This window comes from Tamandua tetradactyla, chromosome 26 (genome assembly GCF_023851605.1).
Source record: "Tamandua tetradactyla isolate mTamTet1 chromosome 26, mTamTet1.pri, whole genome shotgun sequence".
In the NCBI taxonomy this organism is placed as follows: Eukaryota; Metazoa; Chordata; class Mammalia; order Pilosa; family Myrmecophagidae; genus Tamandua; species Tamandua tetradactyla.
In genome coordinates this window covers 15,363,416-15,384,994 of record NC_135352.1, presented here as the reverse complement: position 1 = coordinate 15,384,994, position 21,579 = coordinate 15,363,416, and the positions used below count along the sequence as shown (strand labels likewise).

Here is a 21,579-nt window from a genome sequence, read left to right as displayed (position 1 = left end):
TCAAGATTTTGAATAACACTTCTCTCTGAAGAAAGCAGTATGTTGTGAAACCTTCAGAATTTTTTCTTTTCTTCTGCTGCTCTTTTTTTTTTTTTAACGAAAGAGCTCACCATTGATGAACATAAATATGTTTTGTCCTCTTTGAAGCACAAAATCTTTTTTGAATTTCACACTTGCTTACATTTCTTACAAATGCTATAGCATGCCATTATTAATACCATCTGTTAACTCATTCAACCTGGATGATAAAGTTTTATTTTCTGTTTATTATATAAAACTTCTTCAACATCACATTTATGTCATCAATATGTTGGCTTATCATACTGTTTAAAAATAGAAACTTTACTTTCTCCTACTTACTTTCTCTTGTCTTAGCAGTCTACTCACATAGATTTTTTTTTTTTTTTTTGTATTATGGTTCACTGTATAGTGTAGTTCTATAGGCTTTTTAAAGATTTTTATTCTCTTATCATATATATAATATAACATTTCCCCTTTTAATTATATTCAGATGTACATTTCAGTGCTTTTAATTGCATTTACAGTTTTGCTACCATCATCAGCATCCATTACCAAGACATTTCCATCATTCCAAATAGAAACTATATTAGCTAGGGTTCTCCAGAGAAATAGAATCAGGAGATATCTGTAGATATAAATTTATAAAAGTGTCTCATATAACCATGGGAATGTAGAGTCTAAGGTCTGTAGGGCAGGCTGCAAGCTGGCAGTTCTGATAAAGGTCCTCAACAAACTCTCAGGAAAGTCTGGCCGGCTGAAATAGGATGAGTGACTGTCTCTTTTGAGTCTTCCTTAAAAGCCTTCTGGTGATTAGATTAAGCATCATTCATTGCAGAAGACACTCCCCTTAGCTGATACAAATGCAGTCAGCTGTGGATGCAGCCATTGTGATTATGACTTAAGTCCATGAAATGTCCTCATAGCAACAGACAGGCCAGCACTTGCGCGAGCAGGTAACCATGTACCACCATCTGACCAAGTTGACACATGAACCTGACCATGACAGAAACCCTGCACATTTTAAGCCTTAGCTCCCTATTCCTTACCCACACACTACCCCCTGATAACCTAAATTCTAGATTCTGACTTTATGAATTTCCTTATACTGATTGTTTTATATCAGTGAGATCATATAATATTTGTCCTTTTGTATCTGACTTATTTCACTCAACATGCTGTCTTCAAGGTTCATTCATGTTGTCAGATTTATCAGAGTTTCATTCAATTTTTAGGCCTGAATAATATTCCATCATGTGTATATACCACATTTTGTTTACCCATTTATTGGTTGATGGCCACTTGGGTTGCTTCCATCTTTTGGCAGTTGTGAATAAAGCCACTTATAAACATCAGTGTAAAAATATCTGTTTGAGTCCCTGCTTTCAGTTATTTAGGGTAAAATTTGAGTAGTAGGATTGTTGGGTCATATAGTAGTTCTCCACTTAGCTTTCTGAGGAGCCACTAAACTGTCTTACACAGCACCTATACCATTTTACATTGCCACCAGCAATGAGTGTTCCTATTCCTCTGCATCTTCTCCAACATCTGTGATTTTCTGTTTTGTTTGTTTGTTTTAATAGCTGTTTTAGTGGATGTGAAATGATACCTTACTGTGGTTTTGATTTGTAGTTCCCTGATGGCTAGTGATGTTGAACAGCTTATCATGTGCTTTATGGTCATTTGTTTATCTTCTTAGAAGGGATGTCTGTAAAACTTTTTGCCCGTTTTTAAATTGAGTGACTTTTTGTCTTTTTGTTAAGTTGAAAGATTTCTTTATATATACTGGATACTTTATCAGATATGTGATTTCCAAATAGTTTCTCCCATTATGTAGGTTGTCTTTTTACTTTCATGTTGAAGTCCTTTGAGGGACAGATGAGGTCCTATTTATCTATTTTTTTATTTTGCTACTTGTGCTTTGGGTGTAAAGTTTAAGAAACCACTGCCTAGCATAAGGTCCTGAAGATTCTTCCTTATGTTTTCTTCTAGAAGTTTGCCAGTTTGAATCTTATATTTCAGTCTTTGATCAGTTTTGACTTGATTTTTGTATATGTTGTTAGGCTAGGGGTCCTCCTTCATTTTTTTGCAAATGGAGATCCAGTTTTCCCATAACCCATTTGTTGAAGAGCAGTCTTTGCCACCTTGTCAAAAATCAATTGGAGGAGGACTCAGCATCAAGGGATTGAGAAAACCTTCTTGACCAAAATAGGGGACCAAAATAGGGGAAGAGTGAAAAGAGACAAAATAAAGTGTCAGTGGCTGAGAGATTCCAAACAGAGTCAAGAGGTTATCCTGGAGGTTATTCTTACACACTAAATAGATATCACCTTGTTAGTCAAGATGTAATGGAGAGACTGGAGGGAACTGCCTGAAAATGTAGAGCTGTGTTTCAGTAGCCATGTTTCTTGAAGATGATTGTATAATGATACAGCTTTCACAAGTGATGTTTGATTGTGAAAACCTTGTGTCTGATGCTCCTTTTATCTACCTTATCAACAGATGAGTAAAACATATGGAATAAAAATAAATAATGGGGGAACAAATGTTAAAATAAATTTAGATTGAAATGCTAGTCATCAGTGAAAAGGAGGGGTAAAGGTATGGTATGTGTGAATTTTTTCTGTTTTCTTTTTATTTCTTTTTCTGAATTGATGCAAATGTTCTAAGAAATGATCATGATGATGAATATGCAACTATGTGATGATATTGTGAATTATTGATTATATATGTAGAACGGAATGATCATAAGTTAAGATGTTTGTGTTTGTTACTATATTTTTTTTAAAAAATTAAATAAATAAATAAATAAATCAGTTGGAGGGGGTGCAAGGGTAGTTCAGTGGTAGTATTTTCACCTGCCATGCGAGAGTCCTGGGTTTGAGACCCAGGTTCAATTCCTGGCTCATGCAGTTCCCCAAAACAAAACAAAAACAAACAAAAAAACCAAAGAAAAAAATTCAACAAATGGTACTGCAATAAGGAGATACTCACATAGAAAAAGAATGAAATGTAACCCCCACCATATAGCATGCAAAGAAAAAAATCAGTTGGCTGTACATGTGAGGGTGAATTTCTGAGCCCTCAATTCTATTTCATTGTTATATATGTCTTTCCTTGTGCCTGTACCATGCTTTATTGATAATTGTAGCTTTGTTATACATTTTAAGATCAGGAAGTGTGAGTCTTCCAACTTCATTCTTCTTTTTCAAGATGGTTTTAAGTATTTGAGGCCTGTTTCCCTTCCATGTAAATTTGATGATTGACTTTTCCATTTCTGCAAAGAAGATTGTTGAATTTTGATTGAGATAGCATTAAATTTATAAATTGTTTTGTGTAGTAGTGCCATCTTAATGATATTTAGTCTTCTAGTTCATGAGTAGTGAATATCTTTCCATTTATTTAGATCTTTTATTTCTTTTAGCAAAGTTCTGTAGAGTTCTGTGTACAAGTCCTTTAACCCTTGGTTAGATTTATTCCTAGATATTTGATTCTTTTAGTTTGTATTGTGAATGGAATTTTTTTTCTTGATTTCTTGTTCCAGTTGTTCATTGCTTGTGTATAGAAACACTACTGATTTTGAGATGTTGATCTTGTACCCCATCACTTTGCTGAACTCATTTATTAGGTCTGAGAACTTTGTGGATTTTTTAGGATTTTCTGTATCTAACATCATATCATCTATAAATAGTGAAAGTTTTACTTCTTCCTTTCCAATTTGGATGCCTTTTATTTCTTTTTCTTACCTAATTGCCCTGGCGAGAACTTCCAGTACAATGTTGAATAATAGTATGGACTCTGGACATTCTTGTCTTATTCCTCATTTTAGAGGGAAATCTTTTAATCTTTCACTATTAGGTAGGATCTTAGCTGTGGGCTTTTCCTATGTCTTTTATCGTGTTGAGGAAGTTTCCTTCCATTCCTAGTGTTCTAAGTGTTTTTATCGAGAAAAAATGCTGTATTTTGTCAGATGTCTTTTCTCCTTCAATTGAGATGATCATGTTTTTTTTTTTCCCCATTCATTCTGTTAATGTGGTATATTATATTGATTGATTTCCTTTTGTTGGACCAACCTTGCATAGCAGGGATAAATCCCACTTGATTATGTTATATAATTATTTTGATATGGTTTAATTTGGTTTGCTATTATTTTATTGAGGAGTTTTATGTCTATATTCATAAGAAATACTGGTCCATAAATTTTTTTCTTGTGAAAAGTCTTTCTCTAGTTTGGTGTGAGGGTGTGGCAGTTTGGAGGTGTTAAATACCCCCCAAAAAGGCCATTTCTTTTAACCATTCCTGTGGGTGCAGACCTTGTGGGTGGTACCTTTTGGCTAGATTATTTCACATGAGATGTGACCCAGCCCATTCAAGGTGGGTCTTGAGCCATTTACTAAAATCCTTTATGAAAGAATAAGAGCTCAGAGAAGCAGAAAGCTGAATTTAAGAGATGTTCATGGAGAAAAGCCCCAGAAAAGCTAAGAAAGGACCCACAGATGCTCAGAGAGGAAGCCAGTGAAGTCAGAAGCTGAAAGCAATGAGATGCAGGAGTGATGGACCAGCAAACATCAGCCATATGCCTTCTCTTGTGACAAAGGTGTCCAGATGCCAACAGCCTTTGTTCAGAGAAAATATCATCCTTTTGATGTCTTAATTTGCACATTTTCATAGCCTTAGAACTTTAAATTTGTAATCTAATAAATCCCCATTGTAAAAGCTAGCTTATTTATGGTATATTGCATTTTGGCAGCTTTAGCAAACTGAAACAGAGGGTGATGTTGGCCTTGTAGAGTGAGTTAGGGAGTGTTACCTCCTCTTTAATGTTTTGGAAGAGTTTGAACAAAATTGTAGTTAAATCTTCTTGGAATGTTTAGTAGAATTCCCCTGTAAAACCATCTGGTTCTGATCTTTTGCTTGGTGCAGGGAGGGGAGTTGATTACTGAATCAGTCTCTTTACTATTAGTTGGTTTGTTGAGATCTTCTATTTCTTCTTCAGTCAGTGTGGATGGTTTTGCATTTCTAAGAATTTGTCCATTTCATCTATGTTTTCTAATTACTTGGCATACAGTTTTTCGTGGTATTCACTTGAAGTCCTTTTTATTTCAGTAGGTTTGGTAGTAATGTTCCCTTTTCATTTCCAGTTTTTGTTATTTGTGTCTTCTCTTTCTTTCTATGTCAGTCTAGCTAAAGGTTTCTCAATTTATTGATCTTTCCAAAGAAACAGTTTTTGGTTTTGCTGATTCTTTTTTTTTTTTTTTCTGTTTCATTTATCTTAGGTGCAGTGTTCTATATATGTCTATTAGGTCTAGTTGGTTTACTGTACCATTCAAGACTTGTACTAACTCATTGATCCTCTGACTAGATGACCTGTCCATTATTAAGAGTGGTGTGATAAAGTCTCCTACTCTTAATGTAGAACTGTCAGTTTCTCCCTTCATATCTGTCAGTATTTGCTTCATATATTTTTGGGCACTGCTGTTAAGTACATGTGATGGTTTAAAGCTGTTAGTACCCCAGAAAACATCATGTTCTTTTAATTCATTCATGTGGGTATAGATCCGTTGTAGATGGGATGCTTTGATTAGGCTATTTCAATTGATACGTGACCCACCTCATTCAAGATGTGTCTTAATCCTCTTACTGGAGTCCGTGGTGAGAGGATAAAAGACAGAAAAAGCCTCCAAAGAAGCTAAGAAACACAGAAGGGAAGAGAAAGCCAAAGAAGCCAAGGGAGACAGAAGCTGAGAAAACAGAGGAAGCCTCTAAAGCCAGAAGCTTAAAGCAGTGCAAACTGGCAAGAAGGACCAGCAGATGCCAGCCATGTGCCTTCCTATGTGACAGAGGATGCTGGCAGAGTCCAGGTATCATCCTGTCGATGCCTTGAGTTGGACATTTTCATAGTCTAAGAATTGTAAATTGTAAGTTAATGTATCCCCATTGTAAAAGCCAACCCATTTCTGGTATATTTCATTTTATCAACTTTAGCAAACCAAAACAGTACATATGCATTTATAATTGTTACATCATCCTGTTGAATTGTTTACTTTATCAGTATATGATGATTATCTTTGTCCCTGTTTTTTATTTTAAGTCTGTTTTATCTGATTTTAGTTTTGCCACTCCAGCTCACTTTTCATTACTACTTGCATGGTATATATTTTCCCATCCTTTCACTGTCAGCCTACTTGTATCTTTGAATTTAAGGTGAGTTTCTTGCAAACAGCATATAGTTGGGTCATGCCTTTTTGCCCATTCTGCCAGTCTCTGCCTTTTAACTGGAGAGTTTTATCCATTTACCTTTAAAGCCACTGCTGATAATACAAGGCTGTCTTCTGCCATTTTAGCATATCTAACCTTCTTAAATCTTATACCTTTTTTCTTTTATACTTTCTCTCCATTAATGCCACTTTTATACTTACTTGCTTTCTTGTATGGTACCATATTGAGTGCCTTCTCATTTCTTTCTGGATGTTTTTTGTCTGTTTTCCTTGTGATTTCCATAGTTTTAAAATTTAACATCCTAAATATGTAACAGTTTTTTATTTGACACCAATTTAACTTCAGTAGCATGTACATATGCTTTTCCTATACCCTGCGTATTATATGCCCCCACCATTTTTTTAACCTGCTACCATTTATATCTTTGTGCACTGTATGTCCAAAAACCTAGATTTATCGTTAATTTTTATGCCTTTGCATTTTAGCAAGCACCTGTAGGAATGAAGAAGTAGAGTTAACATACCATACAATACATTGTAATAATGCTGGCATTTATAATTTCCCCTATAGTTACCTTTACTGCAGGTCTTTATTTCTTTATGCTGCTTTGAACTGCTGTCTAGGGTCCTTTACTTTCAGTCTGAAGAACTTTCTTGAGCATTGCCTGTAGAACTGTTCTCGCGGTGATGTTCTCCATCACCTATTTTTTGGCATGGACAGGCAGCAGGAATTGAACCCGGGCCTCCGGCACTGCAAGTGAGAACTCTGCCTGCTGAGCCACCATGGCCCATTTCATCACCTTTTGATTATCTGAGAATGTCTTAATCTCCTCTTTTTTGAAAGTGTCTCATCGTATATAAAATTCTTGGCTGACGGTTGTTTTCCTTCAGCACGTATAAGTGTAACAACACACTGCCTTCTTGTCACCATGGTTTTTGATAAGAAATCGGAACTCAATCTTATTGACTTTATTCACTATCCATTAATTCATCAGAGGTTGCAAAATGGTGATATTCCAATTCTGTCATTCTTTTTCCATTTATTAGTGAGAATACTTTTAAAAAGGAAACTTACCCTCCTCTAGGATTTTACTACATATGGCATAGGAAAGATAGCATAAGTGTTTATTTCCTTTTATTATTTTATGAAATGAGTTATTCTCTAGCATCATCTAATGGATACCAGTTTGCTTTTATTAATAATATAATTTGGAAATATATTTAAATTTATTTGATATATCACATCCATCTTTGGCAAGTAGAAGCAAGCCTCTTTAACTGTTTTCTCTTTTTTCTTGTTTTTCATTTCTTTGATTTTTCTAAGCCATTATTCTATACAGTTATGTGGTGCCTTTAAGGAATATAAACCTTACTTTTTTTCATTGAGAAATCTTCACACATACATTTTATACATAATGTACAATCAGTGGCTGACGATATCATCACATAGTTGTGTATTCATTACCATGATTGTTTTTTAGAACATTTGCATCCCTCCAGAAAAGGAAATAAAAAGTAAGAAGACAAAGTTCATATGTACCATACACCTAACCCTTCCCTTCCATTGACCACTAGTGTTTCCATCTATCCAATTTATTTTACCCTTTGTCCCCCTTATTATTTATTTATTTATTTATTATTTATTGTTTATTCATCTCTCTATTCCCTCGATATAAGGAACATCAGACACAAGGTTTTCACAGTCTTAAAGTCACATTGTAAACATTATATCTTTATACAATTTTCTTCAATAATCTAGGCTGCTTAACACAGCTCAGCAGTTTCAGATACTTCCTTCTAGCTACTCCATTATACCGTAAATAGAAATCTTATTTTAATATCATTAAATTTATTACTCTTTTCCTTTATGCTTTTTTGCATCTTAACAAATCCTTTCTTACCTCAAAATCATAAAGTTATTTTCTAAAGCTTTGTATTTTTGCTTTTTACATTTAGGTCATTAACCTATCTGGAGTTGATTTTTTGTGTCTGTGTTTGAAGGGTGCAGTTACCTTTATTTAAATGTGGCTAACCAATTAATTTTCCTAGACCTTTTATTGAAATTACCATCCTTACAGAGCTACCTGTTTCATATTGCAAATCTCCAGATGTGTGTATATCTGTCTTAAGTCCTCTATTTTTTTCCACTGATTTGTTCATCCTTGAGCTAATACCATATTGTGCTAGTTACTAAAGCTTCATGAGTCTTGATACCTAGTGGAGTAAGGCATTTTTAGGTGGGATTTCTTGAATCTGTGGATTGATCATTTTTTTATCATTTCTGGAATATTCTCAGCCATTGTGTCTTCACTATTACCTCTGTCTCCTACATCTTTTAGCATCTTCTCTGTATTTTCTTTCTTTCTTTTATCCGAATGATTTAATCTTGATCATTTTTTCTGATCTATTCCATTCACTGATTCTCTCTTTTACTTTGTCTAATAAGCTGTTAAGCCTGTCTGTTGATATTATTTTTAACTTTTTATTTGGATAGTTTCAATGACGCTAATATAACTTGCTTTATAATTTTCTCTGTATATTTAAGAGAATACTAATTGAAAGGTAATTTGAGAATTTTACATTGGTGGGCATTTTCCTTTTTGCTCTCTGGATGAAGTAATTTATTTTACTATATCTTTTGGGTGGTGGCATCCATTTTTCTTTCTGATTCAAAAGGAAAGAATAATAATGCTTAGAAGTTAAATAAAGTTTTGATGTTTAAGATTAGTACCTGGGTGGGCCTGGGTGGCTCAGCAGGCAGAATTCTCGCCTACTATGCCAGAGACCTGGGTTCGATTCCTGGTACCTAACCATGTAAAAAAAAAGATTAGTACCTTTGATCACCAGCTGAGTCACTCTTCCTCCTACTCACTTCCTACCTAGGCCAGATCATGAAATCAGGACCCATGCCAGCATTTGCAGATAGGATAGTTGTTGTCCTTTTAGTTTTATTCTCATACTCCTCTACCCTGTGATTTCTCCCTGATCCCCGACAAGTCACCAGTTACCACTCTCTCCTCTGTCACCTCTGTCTCTTGTTCCTGTGCATTTTTTTTATAATTCTTATTGGATTAAATGTCATATTCAATATCTCTAAAATTCTCATTAATCATATTTTCAATTAGATACTTACGTGTATGTATGTATATACATATATGTGCATTTATGTTACATGTCATATACATGATATATTTTCCTATGTATATTATGTAGAGCATGTACTTATGGCATATATCATATATTTATGCAAGTAGTCTAAATTCCCCATTAAAAAAAAGATTAGTATCTTTTGGAATGACAGTTGTATTTTTAGTTCCTGTTGTGTGCAGTTGTCAAGGGTGCCTTCTCAGCAAGAAGGGCTATTATTTTTAGATGAAGATGGTGGAGGGAGAAGCTTCATGGCTCTGTCACCCAACAGAAGCTTTGAAGAATTAGCAAATACTAGCAGAAACATCTTTCTCAAACTCCAGACAACACTTAAAGACTGCAGCAACAGGCATACTGAATCAAGAAAAAAGCCACTTAAAGCAGTAGGATCTTGTGGCAACATGGCTGGCCCTTCTCTCAGTCCTCACTGGCTTGTCACAGAGCCAGCCCTCACTCACCGTGTGGATCCCTGATCCCAACTCCAGTGGGAGCAGAGTAACCCTTGTGCACATACCACGAGCATGTATATCTGGTCCAGTCTGTCTATTAGGGGCCTGAGGGACTTGCTGTCCCAAATTTGCCCTGTGTGTAGAAGATAACTCACTAAGTTCTCCTACAGAATGCTATGGTAGAAGAGTCAAGTGTCTACCTAGGGTAAGTGATAGCTGGCTGTAGGAAACATACAGTGCAGTACCCAGGACCCTGAGGACACTGCTCTTTATCCTAGAGAAGAGGGGATATTTGTATCTACGTAAGTGGGGGAATTCCTCAGGCCAGACATGCATGCCCAAGATAAGATGCATGCACAAAAAGGACCAGGGAGACCACTACACTTTGGCCTGCAGATATTCTCTAAACTCATTTCATGAGTAAGCTGAACAGGAGCATTTGCACAGGTTAGTCTGCAAGACTTGTTATTACCCCCTGGCATTCAAGGAGAACTCTGTCCTAACACTAACTGGATACAAGCTTAAGGAACAGACACTTCAGAGTCTAAATTCCAATATAACACTAAGTAATCAAGATGCCCAGGTTTCAACAAGAGATGAGAAAACATACAAAGAAACAGGAAACATGGTCCAGTCAAAGGAGAAGAGTAAAACATTAGAACCATCAATGAGGAGGATCAGACCTAGGACATTTCAGATGAAGACATTTTCAAAAATGGTCCTAAATATTATCAAAATGCTACAGGAAAATATGGACAAGAACTAAGGTAAACAATAGATGAACAAAAAAAGAATATAAATAGAGAGGTAGAAATTATGAAAAGGAATTAAACAGAACTGAAGACCATAGTAGACAAAGTTAAAAATTCCCTGGAGGGGTTCAGCAGTAGATTGGAGCTAGCAGAAGGAAAGAATCAGTGAATTCAAAACAAAGACAATTGAGATCATCCATTCTGAGGAGCAGAAAGAAGGGATGAAAAAAAGTGAACAGAGCCTGAGAAACTTCTGGGACACCATCAAGCATATACTGATATATGACTTATGGGAGCCCCAGGAAGAGAAGAGAAAGGGGGAAGAGAGAGTAATCAAAGAAATAATGGCTGAAAATTTCACAAATTAAGTAAAAGACATTAATACATACATCCAAGATGTGCAAGTTCCAAGTAGGATAAACCCAAATTGACCATACTGTGCCATGTTATAATCAAAATGTCAAATGCAGTAGATAAACAATTCTGAAAGCCACAAAACAGAGGCAATGTGTCACATACAAGGGAGCCTCAATAAAATTGAGTGCTGATTTCTCATCAGAAACAATGGAGACAAGGACCTTAGAAGGACGTATTTAGAATACTGGCTGCAAAAATTGCCAACCAGGAATTCTGTATCCAGCAAGACTGTCCTTTAGAAATGAGGGAAAGATTAAGACATTCCCAGATAAACAAAAGCTGAGGATGTTCGTCACCACTAGACCAGCTCTTCAAAGAGAGGCTAAACAGAGTTCTGAGGGTTGAAAGGAAAGAATACGAGCTAACTGACCAAAGCCACTTGAAGAAATAAAGATCTTCAGTAAAAATAATGATGAGAGTAAATATAAATACCAGTTCTATTGCAGTTTTGATTTGTAACTCCACTTTTTACTTTAGGTAAATGAATAAAATATCATGATAAATGAATGGTTTGGTACTCATAATGTATAAATATGCAGTTTGTAACAAGAAGTACATAAAGGTAAGGGATTAAAGTGGTATAGGAACATTGTTTATGTATGATATTAAAGTTGGTATCAAAGCAAAGTTGTTAAGGATTTAGGATGTTAATTTTAAGCTCCATGGCAACCATAAAGAAAATATAAGAGAATATTCAAACTCAGAGACAAAAAGTAGAGTACAGGTGACCAGGAGTGGAGGGCAAGAGCCATAGGGAGATAAAGAAAAATGAGTGTAGGGTTTCTGTTTGGAGTGAAGGGGAAGTTTTAGTGATGGATGGTGGTGAGGGTTCTGCAACATTGTGAATATGAGTTAATCCCTTTGAGTGGTATAATTGGGAGGGGTTTGGATGGGAAAGTTTATGTGTTTATATCTTTTCCACAATTAAAAAAAAAAGCTGGTAAAGACACTGACAAATACAGCATATGATACCCGATGGTATCTAAGAATGGTGGAGAAAAGGCTCAAAAGGACGTTATTGGGACATAAGAAAAAATTGGAATATAGAATGTAAACTTTCTATCAATGTTAAATTTCTTGAACTTGATAACTGTACTTCACTTGTTTACGAAAGTAAATATCCTTGTTTGTAGGAAGTATATATTAATGTGTTCAAGGATTATGTGTGCAATATGCTCTCAAATATTCATAGGTAGATAGATAATAAATAGACCAAATGATACTGCAAATGTGATAACATGTTAAAATTGGTGGATCTGAGTTTCTTGGGGTGAGGATATATGATCAGTTATTTTTATGGGGTTTGTATTATTTTTGCAACTGTCCTGTAAATTTGAAATTATTCCCAAATAAAAAGTCTTTTCAAAAAAGTAGGAAATACAGTAAGTTCCTATCATGCTGCTTTCCCTATCCAAAACATTCGATAATTGAGTAATAAAAGACTTTCTCACAATTGGAAGCCAATGTCACCAGGTAGGTATTAGACATTTTCCTCTTAAATTTCACTTACTTTGAATAAACTTGTTTAACCATTATCCTACTTGTCTATTCTATTAGTAGGAAGTTCCAGGTAAAGGCTACAAGAAGAAGATAAAGCTTTGAGAATAAAAAACATAAAAGTTATTTTTAAAAGCCCATTTTCTAAGTGATATTTAGTGGAAGGTCTGAGTACATTGCCGTATTACAGCTTAAGATAATTATTGATGTTCATTTTAGTGCTTTTACATCATTAACTTTATGATTATCCCAGAAACCTGGAAGTTACCACTACAGTTGTTATTCCCATTTTACATATGAAGACTCTTGAGCCTCAGATTTGTAGGTGACATAGCTATATGTACTACAGAATATAAAACATAAAACTTCTTGTTAGGGATATGTAGAAAAATGAACTTCTGAAAGATGGGATAGGCATCTGTAATTTGGGGAGTGGGAGATTTTTGTATTTATTAAAATGAAATAGGTATTTAAATAGTTTGAAAATACCACATTATTACTTGTTTGATTTTCATTCCCTTTACTCATCTAGAAAGGCTAATATTTTAGGGTATATCTGTCTAAGGAGTCAGTGAACAAGTAGTATATTACAGAAAAATATCATGCAAAAGAGTTAATTTGGGTTTAAAAAGTAGTTTTGCAACTTAGATGTCCAGAACAGTACCTTCATTTTAATAATTTGTTAAATTACAAAACTGCAAAATTTTAGATATCTGAGAATTCCATCTGTTTGTATGTATTTTCAGCTCTGAAAGTCTGAGTTATCTCTTTGTTTCATTTTACTAAGAGTATTGTCCTTTGCCTAACTTTATTAACTACTACTGGTAATTTTCCGTTTCTTATTTTTTACTTAACTGTGGTTTATCCTGTAGTTTAGCGAATAGTAAAGAATTACTTACTAAGCTGCATGTTTATCTTTCAGGTTCCTAGAGGCCAAACCAAATTGACGGTAATGCTTGAAAAGCTTGGAATGAATTATGATGGGCGACCTCACAGTGGCCTTGATGACTCTAAGAATATTGCCCGAATAGCAGCTCGAATGCTTCAGGATGGATGTGAACTACGAATTAATGAGAAAATGCATGCAGGACAGCTAATGAGTGTGTCCTCTTCTGTACCAATAGAGGGCACTCCAGCTCCGCAAATGCCACATTCTAGAAAATAACAGCACTTGTGTCCCTGGATCATTCACTCTAACTGGAGTTACTATGAAGAAGAGGTAGCAGATGTATACTCATTAAATTAGTCCTGCAGTGCAAAATTCAAGCACCTTAAACATTTCAAATCTTATTGCAGTTACAGATATGCGCGAATATACATACATACATATATATATATGTATATGTATATATGTATGTAAACAGATTTTGTGGGTAGGGCATACTGAATTCTTTGTCACCAGCACTTTTGATATGAACAGTATTTGTTGCACAGTAACAGTTCCTGCTTAGAATTGAATTTTATAGTTTAAGATGTCCAGGATGTGTTATTTTTGGTTTTAAAATGCAAGGTTTTATTAGTTGTCTTCTTAAATGTTGTATCTTACTGATGTTAAAATATATAATGTATATTACATTATCATCATTAGATGAAATCATTTCTTAAAATACAGAAGATTGTAAAGCGGGCTTTATCTAGTCTATGGTTTTTTGGAATATCATAGTCCTTTTGATTTTTGAAGTTTATATATAAAGTTGAGCTATATGCGATGAATTTCATGAAGTACTTGGTACACATATCTGCCGACATTTCTTTTCAAATCATAATTGGAAGACATAAATTATAAAGGTTTTGTTAAAAATTCAGTTATTGATGAAATTAATAAATAGAAGAAAATGCCACTTAAAGGACTATCACAAGGACTGACGCTTGAACTTTATAATACATAGATAAATCAGTGGGTTTTTTGGGGATTTTTTTTTTCAGTTTCCCTACTTCTTATAAAACATATTTTTCCCAATTTTTGAATCTTAAGAGACATACTTTGAAGCAGACTTAAAGTGAAGGGCCATCAATTAATTTCGCATTTGTATTCAACATGAATGAGGTTAATAAAGTCAAATAATGCTTTCTATCATATCTTATGTATTTATTATTAGAAGCAAATATCTTGGCCATCAATGGAATTAGTTAATAAAATACTTGTTTAATCTTATTTTACATAGTAAGTGACCAATGTTGAATAGTTAGTTTTTAACTGAGTCTAAAAAAAGATACATTTATGGCATTGATAAAGTAAAACTTCTTATCTAAAGGCTAAAAATAAGTATATTCAGAATTAAATTTCCCTCCATAGCTTTCATGGAACCATTTCATTTTGACATTGTTTATTTTTTTCTTTACCATGTAATAATTGTGATGCTACTTTATTTTAATGATTTATATATTACCATTAAGTGAACTTAGCAGAGATTTTCCAACCTTGATCCATAGGACGGTAATAGGAAAGTAGGTTTCATACATGAATGAATGAATTTCTTCCTTTGATGAATAATTGTACAGTCAGCATAATAAAGAATAACATATGCATAACAGAAGGTACAGGAATGTGATGTCCTTAGAGCTGGTATGGATTACATTAAAACAATGAAAATCCAGCTATTTGAGCTTTATACAGTAAACTCTTGGTTGAATGAGAATTTCGGAAGTCCCAAATAGCACTATATCACATGCTGTTAAGTATTACTGAAAAATTTTAAGACTTTCCTTCAAATCCTTAATGAGTCTCTATATTAGGGCAGAGGAGTAGAGAATAGCACAGAACTATTGAGAGGTGGATGCCAAGTGGTCAACTAGGCACACTCTTTAGGTTATTTTTCCACTTAGGACTTTACAGTATGATTCAAATTCATGCTTTGGCCAAATTCTGATTACCTGTCACCAGCTTCCAAAGTTGCTCATCGATAATTGAAACTGTAATTGTGAAATCTGAGGATGATTAAGGAAGTATAGCATTATACTCCCCGTCTGTTTTGTTTGTTTTATAAAACCAAGCTGCTAATTTCTTTTGTCTATTTTTCTTTTTGCCAAGTACTGACAAGTTCATTTTGTATTTCTTTTTTTTGAATTAATTAATTTATTAATTAAAAAATTAAGAACAAACAAACATTAACATATCATTCTGTTCTACATGTATTTCTTTTTAAGACCTTCAACATTGTAAGTTCTCAATACCCTTTTGGCCAACCAAATATTTTATCTGGTGACACTTTACTGTCCCAATAAATTTGTAATCACTCTGGTTGAGTTTCCGCCCTCCTTCCCCCTCCCCCACCATTTGTACACACACACACACACACACACACATGCACACATTTCATTTTCCTTCTTTTACATGGACTGTTTGGGGATTATGCTGAGGCTAGTCTGGCCTGTTCTGATGAGATGATCTTGAAACATGAGAAGTACTGCTTTCTACTCTGGTTTTCATTGTGCTTTCTTGTCTCTCAGGTTTTTAATACTGATAATTCTGGCAAGGAAAATGTTTAAGAGAAATGCCATATTATTAGTCTAATCAAGACAATAATAGTAATTATTTCTTTTTAATTTTTATGAATAATTCTTTGTTTTTTCCTTTATTATGTCAGTTTTCTTTTTTTACTTTCCAATTGCTCTAACATACTGTTTCCAGTTTTTAGAGCCAGTTGAGGTATACATCAGAGCACTATATTGTGTTCTTTTTTTCTGAGGTATCTTTTTTTTTGCCTAAAGGTAAACCTATTGTTTGACCTGCCTCCTGAAGATAGATTCCTACCTATATTGAAATGAAAAACTTGTCATAGGAGTCACTAATATGTTACCTTTTAAAAGGGAGATAATATCTCTGAAGGCTACTTTAAATTGTCATTTTTCTTAGGGTGGAACCAGTTTACTTGTTCTCTTTAATACATTGCCCTGAATGTTGGCCTACACTATAGGGATGGTTGCCAGAGAAACTACCTACCTCATACATGAGCCTGCTTCTGTGTACTGTAGAAGTCTGATTGGACATAGTATATTTTGAAGGAAGATCTTCAATTTCTAAACTGTGCAGAGAAGTATAAGCTCTTTTAGAGCATTGACTGTGACTTCTACATCTTTAATTCCAACAGTTGGTGTGATAAAATGTGTGCACAGTTGTCTTGTTATATGTCTTTTTTCCCTTATACTTAGACATTTTCTCTTTCCCCTGCCCCATCAACCAGTGTTTCAAGTCTGTCCTTCCCCATAAAGCTTCCAGAGTCCATAAAATAGTTCATCGAGAGCAGGGGACCACAAATCCAGGAGCCAAATCCTGACTTGTCTGTTTTTTGTATGGCCAATGAGCTAAGCATAGTTTTTACACTTTGAAATGATTGGGGGAAAAAAGTCAAAAGCTTAATATGTCATGACATATTATAATTATATGAATTAAATTTCAGTTTCCATAAGTAAAGTTTTATTGGGACATAGCCACCATGCTCATTTTATTTGCATAGTATTTCTGGCTGCTTTTCTGCTACAACAACTGAGTTGAGGAGTTGCAACAGAGAATCTCTGGCCAGAAAAGTTGAAAATTACTATCTGGCCCTTTATAAAAAAAAAGTTTGCTGACTCCTGATCTAGAGAAACATAAAAGTTCTACCATTAAATAAGAAATCACCTGTGGTAAAATGAAAACCTAGAGCTGAATGTTACAGTACAATTATAATTGTTTACTGAGCATCATAAGCACTTAAATCCGTTGTTTAATAAAAATCCTGTGACGTAGACGTTATTTTTTTCATTTTATGGTTTGGAAAATTGAGGTACAGAGAAGTTAATTAACTTGCCAAAGTATATAATGAGTAGTGGATTTTATTACTAATAAGTAATTGTGGAATCATATAGTATGATCAATAACAAGTTTAGGATGTTAGCCCTTATTATTTAATTGAGTAAGAGAACAAATTAGGAGAAAGCTTATGATATTCTACCTGCTGGTGCATCAGCACAGTTGGTGATGGTGATGAGTTGGAGGTTGGAACTTCCACTTCAAATATCCATAGTTGCTTGCTAACCCTGCTCCTTCAAACATAAACCTGGTTTCCCTTCACATTCATATTGTCAGTGAGACCATAATTATCACAGTCAGATAGGCTTGAAACCTTAGAATTACTCATGGCTTCCTCCCTCTCCCCCTTTTTAAATGCAGTGTCCTTTTATTTTCTAGTCACATTATTCTTAACTCCAGTCTCTGCTTTCATCCTGAGTACCCAGACTATCACTTTCTCTTTGCTTTCTTTTCCTATATACTGTTGTCATAAATTATGTCTTCTTAAAATGTGATTTTGTTCATTGATCTAAGAAGCCTTCTCACTTCTCTTTGGATGAAGTCCAGCTCTCATTTGGCACTTCAGACCTTCCAGAGTCTGGTTTAGCTATCTTCCAACTCATATAGGACCCATCTGCTCCAGACTATCACTCTTCCTCTCACCATCATACCTATATCACACCTGCACCATCCTCCTTCTGTCCCCATCAGATTATCCCTTCAATCTTTGCTCTTGATTTTAATTTTTAAGATCCACTTTGTTTCTGATCTCCTCAGACTCCCTGACTTTTGGCAATACCTCCTGATTGCCCCTAGCACTTTGTTATTCTCAGTGTACCCTTAATTTGTGCTAGAAAGATTCATATTTTATATGTTTTTTTCAGTTTCCCCAAGGAGATTTATGGATTCTTCAAGTGTAGGTTCTTAATGTCCTGCATTCCCAGAACCTAGCGCATAGTGGATGCTCAGTTAAAAATAATTTGTGATGCAAGGGTTCCAGGAACTAGAGTCACTTGCCAGAAACCTACATCCTCCAGGTGGGTCCCTGGTCCATATAAGTTCTGAAACCTAGCCCAGCCTCTCCAGAGCATCACATAGTTCCATCTCCCTACCCCATGTTAGTGACAGACCCTTCTAATATCAAAGATATAGAATTGACATAGCCCAAACAACTCCAATGAGAGGATGGGAAGATCAAAGGTGGTGTTGGAATTACACATGGACGATAGGACTTGACAAATGAATATGAATGCTGAATCATTAAATTGATACCTCTTTTAGTCTCCACTATTTTAGAGCAGCTAGAAATAAAAACCTAAAATTGTGAAATTGTAATCCATGTCAAAGTCTGAAATATGTTCTACAACTAATTGTGATGCTGTGCTTGGAAATTTATAGCTTTTTTGTATATATGTTATTGTTCCCAAAAAAAGTCTGTTGTGATGATAAAGTGTTTAGACATATGCTGGCTGACCAGGCCAAGATGTGGCTTAGTGAGGTGTGGGATTTACTTCATCGTCCAGAGCAGCTAGTAAGTAGCCAGGAATAGTACAGAAGAACTACTGGGGCCACTTCAGTGATCAAACACACAGCTTGTCCACTCTGGACAAGCTGGATCAGCTCTGGTCCGCCCAGAACCTTGAGTTCCCCAAGCCTCAGAGGCTGGCGCCCCTCCCCCACAGGCTGCTTCCCAGAGGGGAAAGGAAAGAGAATTTACTTGCACCAAGGGCTGAGTGCAACCAAGCTCCAATTGTGGAATTAATTAACAAATTCTGACTACTAAAAATAGGCCCCCAGCTCAGCTGAACCGCAAGTAAAAGCTGAGGTTGCTGGGTTTTGCCCCAGGACAGAGGGCAAAAGGAAAAAAGAAAAACAAAAAAAACAGGTTTTTTTGGATCAGATAATACATAATACTTGAAAGAGTCTGGGCCCTGAAGGAAAGGAGAGGACACATAGGACCTGGAGATTCACAAAGCAACGCACCAACTTAAGCTCTTGATTGGGAAACCTGAGGAATAGGGTCCTGCTCTGAAAAGGATTTTTCTTTTTCTTTTCTGTGGCTTTGTTTCTATGGCTTGACTACCCTTTGGATACAACTGCAGGGCTTCTCAGGCTCCACGTGTCCCAGGCATGGGCAGAATTAAGCTTGTTTGTTTGTCTGGAGCCTGTACCTTCTCCAGGAGAGAGGTGGGGCCCAGCTCAGATGGAATCCCTCCCTCAAGGAATTCAGACCCCAGGATCTGGATTCAAGCCAGCCTACAACCTCTCCTCTTTCTTAACCACACCCCCAGCAGGGAGAGTCTGCTGAAGTTAAAGGTACCACGTCACCTTATTCTGGTGGGACCCACAGGCAGAAAAGTGCCACATACTTGGCACAATAGGAAAAGCGCAGAGCCCAGAGGCTTCATAGGAAAGCCTTTCAACCAGCTGGGCCTCACCCTCAGGGAAAACTGATGCAGGTGACTCTTTCCTCCTGAGAGAAGGCCAGTTTGGTCTGGGAACATCTGGCTGGAGTCTATAATACCTAAGCAGACCCTCCTAAGGGGGGATTTAAAAAGCACCTTACAAGCAGGGCAAGAAACAAGAAAACAAGAAGTAAAAATTTCTGTCTGTTAAACAAAATAGAAGCTAGAGGTCTAGGCTAAGCTGAACTGAATATCGAAGCACAGATAGACAACTGAATCATCCAGCAAGAAAATCCTAGGTAAAAAAAGTGAAAACAATCTCCAGAATAAACTAATTAAGGTAATTAAATGCCTAGACACCAGCAAGAAATAATGAATCATACTAGGAAAACTGAAGATACCGCCCAGTCAAAGGAACAAACCAACAATTCAATGCGATACAGGATATGAAACAATTCAGAATGTTCAAACAAACAGACATGGAAAACCTCATCAAAAATCAAATCAATGAATTGAGGGAGGATATAAAGAAGGTAAGGAATGAACAAAAAGAAGAAATCAGAAGTCTGAAAGAAATCACAGAACTTATGGGAATGAAAGGCACTGTAGAAGAGATGAAAAAAACAATGGAAACCTACACACAGTAGAAGAGATGAAAAAAAAATGGAAACCTACGATGTCAGATTTCAAGAGGCAGAAGATAGGATTAGTGATCTGGAGGATGGGACATCTGAAATCCAACAAGCAAAAGAAAATATAGGGAAAAGAATGGAAAAATATGAGCAGGGACTCAGGGAATTGTATGAAAAACATGAAGTGCACGAATATATGTGTTGTGGGTGTCCCAGAAGGTGAAGAGAAGGGAATTATCACTGAAAATTACCCAAATCTTATGAAAGACTTAAAATTACAGGTCCAAGAAATGCAGTATATCCTAAACAGACTAGATCCAAAATATACTCCAAGACACTTACTAATCAGAACGTCAAATGTCAAAGAGAATGAGAGAATCTTGAAAGCAGCAAGAGAAAAGTAATCCATCACATACAGTGGAAGTCCAGTATGACTGTGGGCAGATTTCTCAGCAGAAACCATGGAGGGGAGAAGACAGTGGGATGATATATTTAAGATACTAAAAGAAAAAACTGTTAACCAAGAATTCTATATCCAGCAAAACTGTCCTTCAAAAATGAGGAGGAAATTAGAACATTTGCAGACAAAAATTCACTGAGAGAATTTGTAACCAAGAGACCAGCTCTGCAAAACATACTAAAGGGAGCACTAGAGACAGATTAAGAAAAGACAGGAGAGAGAGGTGTGGAGAAGAGTATAGAAATGAAGACTATCAGTAAAGGTAAAAAAGAAGAAAAATTAGATATTACATATAAAATCCAAAAGGCAAAATGGTAGAAGAAAGTACTGCCTGTACAGTAATAATACTAAATATTAATGGAGTAAATTTCTCAATCAAAAGACATAGACTGGCAGAATGGATTAAAAAATATGACCCATCTATACGCTGTCTACAGCAAACACATCTTAGACCCAAGGATAAACATAGATTGAAAGTGAAAGGTTGGGAAAAGATATTTCATGCAAATAACAATCAGAAAAGAGCAGGAGTAGCTATACTAATATCCAACAAATTAGACTTCAAATGTAAAACAAAAGAGACAAAGAAGGACACTATGTAATAAAAGGAACAATTCAACAAGAAGACATAACAATCATAAATATTTATGCACTGAACCAGAATGCTCCAAAATACATGAGGCAAACACTGAAAAGAGAAAAAGACACATCTACTGTAGTAGTTGGAGACTTCAATTCCCCACTCTCATCAATGGACAGAACATCTAGACAGAGGATCGATAAGGAAGCAGAGAATTTGAATAATACAGTTAA

At 35.5% G+C, this 21,579-nt stretch overlaps 1 protein-coding gene across 4 annotated transcripts in view; it reads left to right on the top strand.

Annotated features, from left to right (window-relative positions):
* The window catches only part of ERI1 (exoribonuclease 1), a 50,188-nt gene extending 35,613 nt beyond the window's left edge, over positions 1-14,575 (top strand). For all 4 annotated transcript variants that reach the window (XM_077144435.1, XM_077144438.1, XM_077144437.1 and 1 more), the window contains one exon: positions 13,421-14,575. In XM_077144435.1, coding sequence (XP_077000550.1) covers positions 13,421-13,663 — 243 coding nt within the window. In that variant the 3' untranslated portion in view covers positions 13,664-14,575. The remainder of the gene's footprint in view (positions 1-13,420) is intronic.
* The last annotated feature ends 7,004 nt before the right edge of the window (positions 14,576-21,579 follow it).